The sequence below is a fragment of the Chelmon rostratus genome, chromosome 6 (assembly GCF_017976325.1).
Source record: "Chelmon rostratus isolate fCheRos1 chromosome 6, fCheRos1.pri, whole genome shotgun sequence".
NCBI lineage: Eukaryota > Metazoa > Chordata > Actinopteri > Chaetodontiformes > Chaetodontidae > Chelmon > Chelmon rostratus.
In genome coordinates, this window is record NC_055663.1 from 22525645 (window position 1) to 22540212 (window position 14568).

Here is a 14568-nt window from a genome sequence, read left to right on the forward strand (position 1 = left end):
CGTCATTGCTCTCATCTGGATTCATCAGCGTGTGTCGCTCTGCCTCGTAGAATAACACGAGGTGATTATTATCTCTAAGAGTGAAGAGTCAATACATGTGTCCTTGTGAAGAACGTTTGTACCATGTAGTCGTTAAGAAAGCACATTTTGAAAGGGAAAACTTCTTTATAGCATCTATAGATTTTCTGTGTGCTCGAGGTCGTGTGATCCCTTGATCATCTTACGGCTGTTTGTTTTTCCCAAGCTAGCTCACCTTTGCCTGTATCAATTATTAGTTTTGTTAAGATATAATGGATTGTCACAATACCACCTTAGGCACATCCTTTCTGATATCCTAAGGGTAATTCATTCAGATCAATACAGGAATCAATGCAACTCATCAGTGCTCAATCAGACAATGCAAATATTAGAATGGTTAATCCAAATGTATTCCTGCCACTGGTGGCTACATCTGGAAGGTTGTTCGTCTTCCACTGCTCATTCTTTCCTACAGTTGTCCGTCTTTTAGTCTGTTCACACCTCCTAAATTTGAGGAAACCATTGGCCTAGAAGAAGTAGTCCTAGGATGCTCGAGTAGTTTCACATGATCGTTGTGTGCAGTGGCAGTGAGATAGCCCTGGAGGATGAGGTGTTATTACATATCCATCTCAGGAAATGGGTTACTGTAATCATTTTTTAAATGGGAATTTGTTTTAAAATAAGCTTGGTGAAGAGGATGTGAACCTTTTTAAACAACCCAGCTGGAGTCAGAAGACCCGAGATCAGAGCTGTTTCAAATCTGGCACCCTGCAGCTGCTGCGCAACGGTCTTGTTAATACACCGTTAAAGACTTATGAAAAGCTTATTGAGCCATCCCATGCTTTCTTCATTTTGATGTCAGGCGTTTATTTAATTAGTTTAACATAGGTTTCAAAGCTTCTGCCTTTGTTGGGAGAGTCTAAGTGCGCTCGACTCCCAGAGTAAAGCCACTCATAAGACAAATGTGAAAAAACAGGCTACTTGCTATAGTTTTGATCTGCTCTTTAAGCATGTTTTTTCTCTTTTCAGTCCGTATTCTGCACATTTGAGTTACAGCTAATTATTATGACGAATTCATGTATTACCGTAGTTGTTTTTCGGATTGTAGACTATAACATATCAGAAAATAATTACAAAAAAGGCTCATCTCAATTTACAAGAGCCCAATGTCACATCTTCCTGTTGTTTCCTTTGTCTAAACAGCAGTCAAAAATCTTACAACATTCATTAACAACAGAAGGGAAAAGCAGAAAATCCTCGTATTTGAGAACCTGGAACCAGCTGTTGTTTTTAATTTTTGCTGTCTAGATTGCCATCATTATCAAATTTGTTCCTGTTATATCAGCTGTCAACTAATCATGTCAACACAAATCCATGTCAGTTCATACTGTTGCATATTTTCACACCTTAAAGATGCCGACTACAATAAACACATTTGTATTGACCCGTTGCTAAACCCCTCTAAACAGCAAGTGTCCAATCATAGCCTAGCAACTGTCACCAGGCCCCAGCAGGCCTGTCAAGCTTTGCATTTCTCTACATGTTGATGCTGTGTGCATGAGACTCTAAAAACAACGAGAAGGGTCTTTTTTTTTTCTGTAGTCTTTAAAAAGCCTATAACACAAGAGCGAACGACAGAGGAATAAATTTATCTTTCCTGAATTGCAAATGTTGGCGCATCATGCTAACTACCTTACTACTGACAGCAGCAACCAGATGTTATGTCCAAATGCAACAGGCATGTTATTAGCTTTCTACATTATTTTGTTAGCCTACAGGTTACATTAGAAAAATACCTGTTTAGGACCCACACATGTACTCGTTGCAGAGATGTCAGTCTGTGAGCCAAGAGGAAATATATCAGACTTTAGAGTAATGATAGGTTTTTTTCTCAAGGGATGTTAGAACGAGTAACATTTTAAAAAGTCTAAATTATTATTTCTTATTTTTAACACTAGCTATGGGGGCGAAGCACCTATACACTGAAATACACAAACAGTGCTGCTTCCTTGTTCACATTACATGGATCAACAGCTGGTGAAGATGCTGATGTTATGCCTCGGACACGTAGCTTTAGCATCAGTCTTTTGGCATTATATAATGTACACAGCCATTAGGTACATATTTAAGACCCATTTACAGGGTACTCATTTTAAAATGTCTCACATGGAAATGTGACCTGAAGACGGACTTCTTAGCTGACTCACAGAATTTAAGCGTTAGCATTAGTTTGTATTAGCGAGCTACACTTATAAAATTATAAAGTCATCATTTTAGCAGGCAACATCAACGGTTGCAAGGTAGAAATGAGAAACCTGCTTTTATTTACTTCTGTGATGAATGGCTGACCTCGTGTTTCAAAAATGACCGTTATCGCTGTAAACTCCTAATGTGCAGTGTGAGAACGGAAAGCTTGACAGGCGTAGCAACAGTAACTAAGGAGGGCAGGCCTTGGCAAAGGGTCAATTGTGGCCTGCTTGAGTGGGTGGTGTTTGAATGCCTTGTTCAAGGACAGCTCAACATGAGTATGTGAGGCAGATTTTCAGGTAGTTTCAGGAATTTCTCTTGCCCTTTAAGGTAACGTTTTGTCTTTGTTTCTCTTTCTTTTTTTTTTTTTTTTTTACTACCCTTTGTTCTTTAGCCTTGTCTCTGAGTGGCTGTTATCACATTCCTGCTCCCAACAGCTATCTGGAACATCTTAAGACACTCTTCACATCCTCTACAACACACACATTTTCTTATCCATTGAACATTGTAACTCCTGTCTTATTCTCTTGCCAGCAGCACTCCACTTCATCAGCAACTCTGAACTGCAGGGTTTAAAAGCTAGCTGAGGCCCCCACATAACAAAACCTCGGTATCGATTCTTAGGGTGTCACTGGAGACAACCACGTCAGAGATGAATGGGGTGACAGCTAATGTCGTTTTGTTTCCTCAGGGAAGGAGAGGGATTTCAAATGTCTAGATAGAAATTGTTGCAAGAGGACGGCGCAGACACTGAATTACCTTTTACTGATTGCAAACCTATGAGGGCATCTGGTGGTGCCCAACACCCCAGGAAAAAGACACACAAAACACTACCAATGTTAATTGTATGCTCCTGAACTACATCTACACTGTAAAATGTGTCAGGACACAAGGTTGTTGCTGTTGATGATTTTATGACACTCAGTCAACATTGAGGCAAATTGTGATATTGTGATATTGTATAGACTAAATGATTCCTTTATTAATCTAAGCATTGGCATTGGTAGTCCTCAACAGTTACAAAAACTCATTATAAATTGGAAATTAGTCTTATTTCTTATTTAATAAGTCCTCCTGTGACTCCAGCTAGTAATATACAAGAGCAGACCTCAGAGGAGTTGCGTGACGGCAAGTTGTATTTTGGACAGTTTGACCCAAGAAAGGACATGCTGCGTCACTTACTGTGAACATCAAGTGACATGATATTAACTGGCAGCTAGATGTGGTGTTATTGAACTCTATGATGTTGTGACCCCAAAGCCAGGCAGCACCAGCTGGTCCCACAAATGTGTGTTTTTGTGCGTGTTTTGGTTTGGGGTTGTGTGACCTCAGGCTCAGCATCTCACTTGATGTTTTTCCTGTGTGACAATCTAGCAACTCTGATACTGCTTCCTGAGTTGTACTACATGTCCATGTGTATGTGTGCACACTGGTGGACGATCACCAGTGAAGATGAAGATCAATGTAAACAATTCAAGATGTCTGTGTGTGTGTGCATGACAGGCAGCTGCAGGGAACATAATCAACATGTTGTGGCAGCTGATGGAAAATGGTTTGGAGGAGCTGAAACTTTTACAGACGGTCCTGGTCCTGCTAACCACCAACACAGTCGTACACGATGAAGTACTTTCCAAGGTACTACAACAACATTATATAACTGTACATATACTGTATATCCTGCTGCCTTGTTTTTACATATGGACTCAAAGCTTTGCAGGTATCCATATAACTCAGTTCTGTTTCTAAGTCTGTCACCATCCATCCATTATTGAACTGTTGGTATAATGTTTTATTATACCCATGAATCCTTGCCCCACTTTGTGCAGCATCTTAACACTGACAAATTATACAGCCTAGCAGGCTCATAGCAGACTTTTCACAATATCTTAGACATTTCAGGACACAAATAGAAGCTTGTCTTACTGTGTGAAGTTACTGAAGATTGATCACAAATGCAGTAGTAGTTCATTTAGGATTAGTTTATGCATGTACGCATATGCTGCATAATACTTTAATATATTTTGTCCCACCCAGGCCATCGTGCTATGTTTCCGTCTGCACTTCACCAAGGACAACATCACCAACAACACTGCAGCCGCCACCGTCAGACAGGTCGTCACCGTAGTCTTTGAGAGGATGGTGGCTGAGGATGAACGTTTCAAAGGTCAGAGAGCTTTGGTACTATCTGAGGGAAATGGGAAATCTGTAAATGGGATTCAAAAGTGTCACAGAGAAATGTGATATCATGGAAGATTTACAGCAAATTCAAGCATCAGTTAATGAGACGTGCGCTGAGAGGGATGTCGGTCCATAGAAAGTACAGAGTGGTGTACAGGCTGTATGTAGAATTCATTCATTCAAACGACAGTTAATTGCCTTTTAGACTGCCTGCAGAGGTTTATCCTTGTAATATATTGACTGTGATGTGCAGGTATAAACAGGTAGTAATAAATATATATACTGTTGTGCTCTCAATGAGTTGTATAAATGCCTAAAATATAAATTTAATTTTCCCCCAGGCATTGTAGAGCAGCCTCCTCCTGTCCAGGGAAACACTAACAGGCGGTCCGTTAGTACTCTGAGGCCCAGTGCAAAAGATGCATACATGCTGTTCCAGGTATGTCCACCAGGGGGCGGCAGCCTTCTACACAGTGTTATGGCCTCTTCCCAATGGCTTTGGAACAAGTTGGTTTTTAAACACGGCTCATGATCTCATGCTTTATGGACTAGAGACAAGAAATCAAAATAGTCCTCATAACTGGAAAGTACTATAATTACCACCCACATAACCCTCAGTTTTAAAGTTGAAAATAAGTTAGTAATGACTTTCATCTTTGCAATGAACTGAAATTTGCAAGAAATGATTCAAAGGTCCCTTGTCTCAAAGTCCCGTGTCATTCCTCACCCACGCTGCACTTTTGTGTGATCATGTTTATCCTTCCAGCAGAGATCAGTGACTGCACTGTTTCGACCACTGTGATGTGTGCAAGACATAACACTCCATTGTTTGAAATGCTGTTGTGCAACTCACTGCAGGACTTGTGCCAGCTGGTGAATGCTGATGCCCCCTACTGGCTGGTGGGGATGACAGAGATGACGCGGACATTTGGCTTGGAGCTGCTTGAGTCTGTTCTTAATGATTTTCCTGGCGTGTTCCTACAGGTACATGCAACCTTACATGTTATGGCTTATTACATCGAGAATTTACTGAATTCACAGATGCAAATACCTAGAAAAGGCGCGTTTTATGTTCAGTGAAATATTTCTCTTGTATATTTTATATCATCTTAACATCAGAGATTATGCTGCTCAGTACAGTGGAATGAATATTTTTTTGCAGTGGTGTGTCTTGGTGTTACTACCCTTGATCTGACCGCAGTGTCCTTGTTTCCCTCTCAGCACCAGGAGTTCAGCTTCCTGCTGAAGGAACGGGTGTGTCCCCTCGTCATCAAGCTCTTTTCCCCCAACATCAAGTTCCGGCAGGGTAGCAGCAGCGCCGCCTCACCAGCACCTGTGGAGAAACCTTACTTTCCCATCTGCATGAGGCTGCTACGCGTGGTCTCAGTCCTCATCAAGCACTTCTATAGCTTATTGGTAAGGGGCTGGTCTGCAGTGATGGTCGACTGGCCAGAACTGGTGCCTGATGGATAGAATAGGGGATTTTCTCCAGCACAGAGCTGACACACTTAATTGATCTGGTCTGATTAGCATTGGATTAGCATGGTAGTAGTTTTGTCTTAGTTCTGCTTCAGGCGCATTAATGAGCTTAACTGCATCTAAGTGATTTAGCATTGCAGCTGTTTTTATTTAGTGATAGTCTATCAATCCTTGAAATGGAAATTTGGCTTTTGCCCGCCTCAGTCAACAAGTGTCGTAAACCACAGAACAGCTTCATCGAAGCCCGGAAGGATTCAGAGATTAACCGGCTTCCACTCACAGGACAAAGCTGGCCAAACATCTGTTCTCATCTTAAATGTGTGTGTTTGCAGGTGACTGAGTGTGAGATCTTCTTGTCTCTGCTGGTGAAGTTTCTGGATGGGGAGAAGCCACAGTGGCTGAGAGCGGTGGCTGTGGAATCGGTCCATCGGCTGTGTGTGCAGCCACATTTATTACGGTAAGCAATATTGAGGCCTGCAAAACTAACCGCGCATTTTATTGAGTGAGTCCCAAAACTTTCAAACTTCACTTAAATGTGAACTGTATATTCCACAGCTGCGCTGAGTGAAAAAAGACTGGAGGTGTGTTGTGTCTCACGCTGCTTGATTGTTGCTAATCGTTCCTTTAATGACTCTTCAGTTGGTGGCCAAACAGTGTGATGTACCTGGTCATACTGACTAAATGTGTCTATAATTGCTGACTTACCTCCCTCTTGATACAACACCAGAGGTTGAGCTAAGCAGGAAAAGAAACCTATTAAACATACAGTACCACTGTGGTACACACTCTCGTCTGCCGCCCAAGTAACATAAGATGATATTATGTTAGCCATCTCGACTTTTAGTATTTACACTGTGTAAATACACATCTGTGTTGTGAACAGGATACCGAATAGTGTAAATGCTATGGATGATTTGTAACCATGCCATCAGCATGGCTCTGGGATTACCACTATGGGTCTGCGACTTGATCCATCTGTTGATCTCTTAGGTCCACAGTGAAATCTCTTTAGATTGCCATGAAATTTACAGACATTCATGCTTCTGTAATTTGAGGATGACATTTGCAGGTTAGCTTCCAATATTGTATATATGTGACGTTTGTTAGAGTCAGCATGCTAACAGCTACAGTGTACAACTGAGGCTGATAAAGCACAGCTGAACCTGATAGATGTGGATGGATGAAGCCTGAGTCGAGCAGAGTGTTGACATGTCCTAAAATGGTGTTTTTTGCAGTGTAGTTCTGTACAATGTCAGCGCCAAAATGCCCAGTTTCTTTGCTGCTGATCATTTGTGTTCTTTTCCCTTTTTAGTTCATTCTGCCAGTCGTACGACATGAAACAGCACTCCACGAAGGTATTCAGAGACATCGTCAACGCCCTAGGCTCCTTCATCCAGTCCCTCTTCATAGTCCCCAACACAGGCAACACTGCTGCTGTTAGTGCACCTGCTGGTAAGTTCTCTGATATTTTTTTTTATAGGAGCAATAATCAAATACCGATGTAAAGCTGTACAAGACTGTGGTACAATGATTGTACTGATAATACATTTGAAAGCCTTTTCTTTTTGTTCAGCAATCAGGATTCCTGGAGCTGTGGAAAAGTCAGTGAATTTTCTTTTTTTTTAATCAATCTTTTACCACTCTTCCTCTTCTGTCTAGGCGGTTCAGGTTCTGGGGCCCAGGGCGCAGCACAGGGCGGCCCAGGGACAGGAGGGGTCAGCGGCAACCTGACCACCCAGGCTGCGTTCGAATACCGTGGTACCTGGATCCCCCTAATGACTGTTAGTGTCCAGGGCAGTGCCAAGGCCACGTAGTAAGTCCTGTTAGCACACAGACTTAAATAATTTGCCCTTCTGACTCCTTTTATCCATTTACATTCCTGTGTACACATTTTTAATTTCTTTAACAGATACACAGAACAAGTGAACAATTGTAGGGATTTCCATCTCTGTCCTGCTGAGTGGCATAAACATAAGCATGCAGCATCACTGTGAGGTTAGCTGTATCCTGCAAGCAGTGATAAACGATTTTGCATTAAACAACAGGGGATCATATTAAGGCAGAGATCAAAGTCTCAACCCTGCATGTGGAGTGGAAATGCTATTGACATCTTTGGTTTTTCACAGGAAAGCAAGGTCTTTAATACAGGGAATTGCAATAGCCAGAGGCCTTTGTGTATCAGAAAGAGATGCTGTCTAAATTACCCTTTCTGATGGTGATGAAACCTGTTTGCTCTAATTAGGATTCTTGCTGTTCATTCTGAAGGCTGCATTGGACTAACTTTCCTTAGTATGAGGGAGAGTTACACACAGACACATTTAAATTAATGGACGGACCTTTGTAACATTTATGATTTATGGATATAAATTAATTTCACACCAGCACGTACACACACTTTAACCTGCATCTCATTTGCTTTTTCCCTTTCTTTCATCGTCCAGTCTAGAGATGTTAGACAAGGTGGAGCCCCCGTCCATACCGGAGGGCTACGCCATGTCTGTTGCCTTCAGTGCCTTACTGGACCTGGTGCGGGGCATCACCTCTATGATCGAAAGAGAATTGGCTGCAGAGGAGGAGGCAGCTGCTGAGTTCAGGGAGGCTCACCCTGATCAGGAGTGGCAGCCTCAACCTGGTGAGAATGGACAGGGGGGGTAAAGCTTAAGGAGGGAGAGAAGCAGTGTCTGATAATGTAGCAAATATAGGATATAAACCAACCAAAATTAATATAAAGAGATAAGTAAACTAGAAGAGGTACAGCACAGTGAAAAGCAACATTTTAAGGGGGAAATACCAGAGCATCTGTGCAAACTGTTCACGTGTGTTTACAGTTTTCTGTATGTTTTACTGCATGATTGCCAAACCTATTAGGGTGGTCGGATGTTAGGACAGGAGTCAATGACCCCTGGTGGCCAATATTGTACCTTTGTGTTTTTACCTAATAAGGTATCAAAAATGTTGGCAGGTTTCTGTTCCCATACTGTCTAAACTGATGTGAAATCATTCCTGAATAAACTCATAGATGTTTTGTGATTCTGCCTCAGGAGCCCACCTGGTGTGGGAGGAGATGGTCAGTGCCTGCTGGTGTGGTCTCCTGGCTGCTCTGTCTCTGCTGCTGGACGCCAGGTGAGTGGACTCTCTGTTGTTTCACAAGCTGCTCTTTTGCTTACAGCAGTCATCAAACAGAAGAGAATCAATTGTACCATAGGAAATCCTTAAATCAGACTATATAAAGATTAGGATTGTCAGTTTCAGTAAATTTTGCCTCCAATAGCCCGACAACCATTAACCAGTAACTAACTGGTTGATTTTGCGCTGAGAAGCACACTGGACTGCACCTCCCAGTCAGACTACACTCGTCACTTTTTTCGACTTTTTTGTCTTCCTCTCGTCCCGTCTCTTCAGCACCGATGAGACGGCAACAGAGAACATCCTAAAGGCAGAGTTGACGATGGCTTCTCTGTGCGGTCGTCTGGGCCTGGTGACTCCCCGTGACGCATTCATCACGGCCATCTGCAAGGCCTCTCTGCCGCCACACTATGCCTTGACTGTGCTGAGCAGCAACGCCGCCAACCTCTCCAGCAAAGGTACGGCTTCTCAGTTCAGAATAAGACCACGTAGAAAACACCTCAGGCATGCACACGCACACAAATATACCTGGATAATACTGCAAAAAAAAGGATAGTGTGCAGGTTAGCATTCCTGCTTTAATATAAGCATTGCAGAATCCAATGCATAACTATACCGCACACAGCTAAAAGTACCCCTTTCCAACCCTGAGGATGGCCCCTGGTCATGTGTATTTTTGTTCAACTAATGAGCACTTCTGTTCTCCCATATGGTTCAACGTGCGTGTAGCAAAACAGAGCTTAACGTGTAAACTGTTGGCACTCTACCTGTCCCTGTTGCCCTACTCTTATTGCATTAATCCATAACTTTTCACTGTGGAGTCTAATTAGGAGCACCAAGGAGAGTGTGTCTGGAGAATGTATACACACACACACACACACACAGCTGCTCTGAAACCAGCCACTCAGACATTCATTATTTGCATATTAGCTTGTAGAAATAAAGCCGGCAAATTGGGTCTCAACTTGCGATGGATGTTTGCCTTGGAGTTAATTAAGAAAGCTTTTCTTGCATGTTCTAAGCTTGTTACAAAACCTGTTTGTGTGCATTACTGAGTCTGATTGAAAGGCTTGACTCCTGTGTTTGTGTGTGTGTGTGGGTGCGTGTTTGTACATATGTGTGCGTGTCCACAGCCTACTCGATCCAGGGCCAGAGCGTGCAGATTATCAGCCCCTCCAGTGAATCTCATCAGCAGGTGGTGGCTGTGGGGCAGCCACTCACTGCCCAGCCCCAGGGCACTGTGGTGGTAAGCACACACTTGCACGCACAATAATGAAGAGGCTATGGTTACACTTGACATTTCATAATTTAATTCATGTATTAGTTTTCCAAAAACGAAGCCAACAAACATCTCAAGATCAAGATCAATTAAATAAACAAGAATTTTCCAGGAACAGCTGCAAAATGAAAGCAAAAATGTTGCTGCTGGGGAGGATTAATACCCTAAATACTCTAAAAGACAGCTTTACTCATGACCCTGAAGCACAAGCCAAGGTAGAGCACTGTCGAGTGTGACTCAAGACCAGTCCAAAAGAGTCGAGACAAGTCAAGTGGCCAAACTTACTGTGTCAAGACCAAAAAATACTCAAATAGACAAACCTATGATTGAATTAGCATTAGCTATTTGAGAGTAGTTGTATCTTAGATACAACCCAAAGAATCAGTTAGAAGTGCCATGCATAAAAAACATGTTGTCTGTTATTAATATGCTTAATATGTACAACACATAAACACTGACACACTGTCTCTCAAGGCACTTTTCGTGTAAGGGATATTATGAACAAAGGCAGGCCAGTGTTTCTAAATTTCCCTTGAGGACAATAACATTTCAAAATACATGGGCGGTGACCTTGACCCTTTCCTGGAATCATTATGCTGTAATTAGAATCACCCCATTGTAATAATAATAATGGGAACATGTTGGTTTTTTGTTTTTTTGTCTAAGCCCTTGCACTGCTGCATGTGCATGAATTTCCCTGCCTTCTTTTTGTTACTATTGTCAGATGGCTGTGACTGCTGCACTTCATGCTACTAATAGCTCATTCTGTATTTTAGTAAGACATGAAATTTGTGTTTTTATGCCTCTGCACCAGCCGTAGCCGAGGCGTTATGTTTTCGGGTTTGGCTGTTCGCCTCATTCTGGTGAATGCAATATCTCTGGAACGCATTGTGGGAAGTTCTTCAAATTTGGCACAAAAGGGTGAACTGATTAGAATTTGGTGGTCAAAGATCAAAAACTGTGACCTCACCAAACATGTTTTTGGCCATAATTAAAGAATTCATACACCAACAATGACAAAATTTCATCCAGTTGTCTCTCTCTAAAGTGATGACATTTTATATCCAAAAGGTCAAAGGTCAGCTTCACAGTGAAATCATAATGTTCTGCAAAAACTCTTTTCTGGCTATTATTCAACGTCATACCCCAGGAACAGAAGGGCAGATTGTGACCATATTTCACATTTGGTCAGATACTGAATTGGTGACACTAATCTTCGGGTCCAACTTGAAACTGTGATTGTTGTTGCACCATGTGATGAAGCTTTCTATCAGCCCTCTGTACGCCACTGTAAAAATAGTCTCTAAGTGAAGACAGCATGTTTTTCACCCAAAATTATTTACTGCAATCGTACATGTCAATATAGTGAGAACTTTCATTTTGACAAAAAAGACACTCAATACCTTTTATTGTATGAGTCTGGACAGACATGTATATAAACTGCAATGTGAGACCGTAGTTCTAGTTTGCTACTGTTTCACTCATTGTGATTTGCTCTGGAGGAGAGCATCAGCTAAATGCATGATGACATGTGCATTCATATGTACCATAATATATCTGTCTGTCCCTCTGTCAGCTGACTGCCAAGAACATCCAGTGTATGAGAACCCTGTTGAACCTGGCCCACTGCCACGGGGCCGTGCTGGGCACCTCCTGGCAGCTGGTGCTGGCAACACTGCAGGTACTACTACCACCTGGTACCACACATGTATGCACACACGCTTATCGAATTAGGCATGGCAAAATAGGCAGTCTCTCTCTTTCACACACACACACACACACACACACACACACACACACACATGCATGTACATTTCCTTTGGTAATAAGGCAAAATGACATTTATACATGCATAAATATCTACTTGCACTGCTTTTAAGAAAAGAGATTACTTGCCAAGCTGATTCAGATTTTAAATTGAATCATATTTATTTCATTTACATTTTTTATTGGTATCATCTACCAGTATGACAGTCTACATTTCTTGTCTGTACAGCCATGTGAATTGATTTAAATGCCGTTTCTCCTCCTTTCAACCCTCCTTCAGCTTCTCCTTTTTTCTCTCCCAGCACTTAGTGTGGATCCTGGGGCTGAAGCCGGGGGTGGGCGGTGCCCTGAAGCCTGGCAGAGCTGTCGAGGGGCCCAGTACAGTGAGTTTTTTTTAGGAACTGTGTTGATCATGCATTGTAAGCTATGTTATTCCCCTATAGTTGAAGGCGATGAGCTAACTGGCTGTGTTTGTGTCTTTAACCCGAACAGGTGTTGACCACAGCCGTGATGACAGACCTGCCCGTCATCTCTAACATCCTGTCCAGACTATTCGAAAGCTCCCAGTAAGGACCAGTCAATCTGTGAAAGCACTCATTACTTCGCATTGCTTACCTGTATGTTAATGTTTTTTAAGAAATACTTGCTGGTAAAGGTAAAGGAGGCACATTTTCTTTTTAGAACTAATAATAACCATATGGGCATAAGTAATCACTGTTTGTGTCTACAAATTCAATAAAGTGTTGTTGTTTGGGAATGAGTTTTATACATAATGAAAAACAAAATTTCATGTTGAATATTTCTGCTCTGATTTGGAAAAGAGTTGTTCATCTTCAGCAATATTAAGTCGACCAACCTGTATACGCTGCCAGGAAGAATAGTGGTTCCTATTGAAAATCTGAATTCTTAACATTTGCAACTATTCATGCTATGTAAAATCTGAACGTATAATGTGCAATATGTATTTTTTATGTGATCTAGGTACCTTGACGATGTCTCCCTTCATCACCTTATCAACGCTCTCTGTTCCCTTTCCTTGGAAGCCATGGAAATGGCTTATGGAAACAACAAGGTAAAGACTTGTTTGGCTATGGTTAAAATCTCAAATGTAGGCTAAGAGGAACACTTTTTTACACAGTTTTACAGGAATTGGATGTTGTATTGCTTGTCGGTCATACGGATGTTCATACTTTATCATTTGATCACCAAGGTCCCAGTATTTATATATAGTTTCTTGTTTTCTTTCAGGAGCCATCTCTGTTTGCTGTGGCCAAGCTGCTGGAGACTGGCCTTGTCAACATGGATCGTATCGAGATCCTGTGGAGACCCCTAACCGGTCATTTATTGGAGGTAACATCTAGTTATTTTTTCTTTATTCTGTCCAACATTGTCACCACATTTCATTCTAACTGTGTGAAAGATGAAGAATGCAGTTGATAAATAACAGTTTGATTTAGTCAACCAAGGTCATACAGTAATATCCTTGCAATCACTTTAGAAGTGCAATTTATTTTACTGGTTACACTTTGTTCAGACTTTATTTCACCTTAACAACAAGTGAGAAAAGAATTTGACCTTGGAGCAAGAGAGAAATGTTTAACTTTGGAAACAGTAATTGTCACTTATTCCATGCTTATGATCTCATTGGAGAAATTTGAAACCAAATTTTTGAAATAATGAAAGTTCGAACCTAAAGGAATGCTAAAATTGCCTCCTTCTGGTTACTTTACCCAGTACCAAGGCTCTAATAATGCCCTTTTTTCCATGGAGTCTGGGGCACGAGAGGCCTGAAAGTTGAACTGAGATGCAATTATAGCTGCAAGCAGCAACACAGAGACAGAGCTCCAGCCTCATGGTTTAGTCATGAAGGAGAAAAATATTTGAAGCTATTGAAGCGCTCAAAGTTTTTCAATGAGTATTAGAGTTTTTCATAAAAGCAGAGTGATAGACTAAATAATGTCCAGTAGGTTTTTGTGTATTAGTGTTATTAGTGTATTCTCCTTTTTCCTGTTTGGCCTTACATATTGGTGAAACTTCCAACACTGTAGCATGTTCACTGATATTTTTTTTAATTCAGATGGTTGTTACAATACTATTATAAGCAGAATTGCCTCCATATCTAAATATACGTTATATGAGTTTTTTGTTGATTGCACCTTTTTTAAATATTCGATTTAAAGTTGCACGCTCTACTTTTTGAAATGAAAGATGACAGCGGAGGTACACATGCTCTGGTGCTCTGATTCTTGTTTTGTATGTGTGTAAAGGTGTGTGTTTGGAAGTTTTCTTCACATTTTCTTTGTCTATCTCCCCTCTCCTTTGCACTCCTGTCTGTTTCGCAGAAGGTAAGCTCAGATTCCCTCCTCTATAATCACTGGCCACAATCATTTCCCCACCTCTTTCTCTTTTTTTCCCAGTCTGTTTTCTCTCCCTCTCAGTCTGGCATCAACATGTTGGAGTCGAGAGGTCGCTGT

General features: G+C 41.5%; 1 protein-coding gene across 4 annotated transcripts in view; it reads left to right on the forward strand.

Annotated features, from left to right (window-relative positions):
* mon2 (MON2 homolog, regulator of endosome-to-Golgi trafficking) overlaps window positions 1–14568 on the forward strand; it is a 40482-nt gene that overhangs the window by 11101 nt on the left and 14813 nt on the right. For 2 of the 4 annotated variants that reach the window (XM_041938564.1, XM_041938566.1), the window contains exons 4-21: window positions 3769–3900; window positions 4300–4429; window positions 4785–4882; window positions 5302–5427; window positions 5665–5859; window positions 6255–6379; window positions 7235–7374; window positions 7582–7735; window positions 8364–8554; window positions 8964–9045; window positions 9325–9506; window positions 10182–10294; window positions 11904–12008; window positions 12397–12477; window positions 12587–12660; window positions 13076–13166; window positions 13343–13444; window positions 14437–14439. In XM_041938564.1, the coding sequence (XP_041794498.1) occupies window positions 3769–3900; window positions 4300–4429; window positions 4785–4882; window positions 5302–5427; window positions 5665–5859; window positions 6255–6379; window positions 7235–7374; window positions 7582–7735; window positions 8364–8554; window positions 8964–9045; window positions 9325–9506; window positions 10182–10294; window positions 11904–12008; window positions 12397–12477; window positions 12587–12660; window positions 13076–13166; window positions 13343–13444; window positions 14437–14439 (2124 nt within the window). The remainder of the gene's footprint in view (window positions 1–3768; window positions 3901–4299; window positions 4430–4784; window positions 4883–5301; window positions 5428–5664; window positions 5860–6254; window positions 6380–7234; window positions 7375–7581; window positions 7736–8363; window positions 8555–8963; window positions 9046–9324; window positions 9507–10181; window positions 10295–11903; window positions 12009–12396; window positions 12478–12586; window positions 12661–13075; window positions 13167–13342; window positions 13445–14436; window positions 14440–14568) is intronic. The other 2 variants (XM_041938565.1, XM_041938567.1) reach the window with 1 other exon arrangement.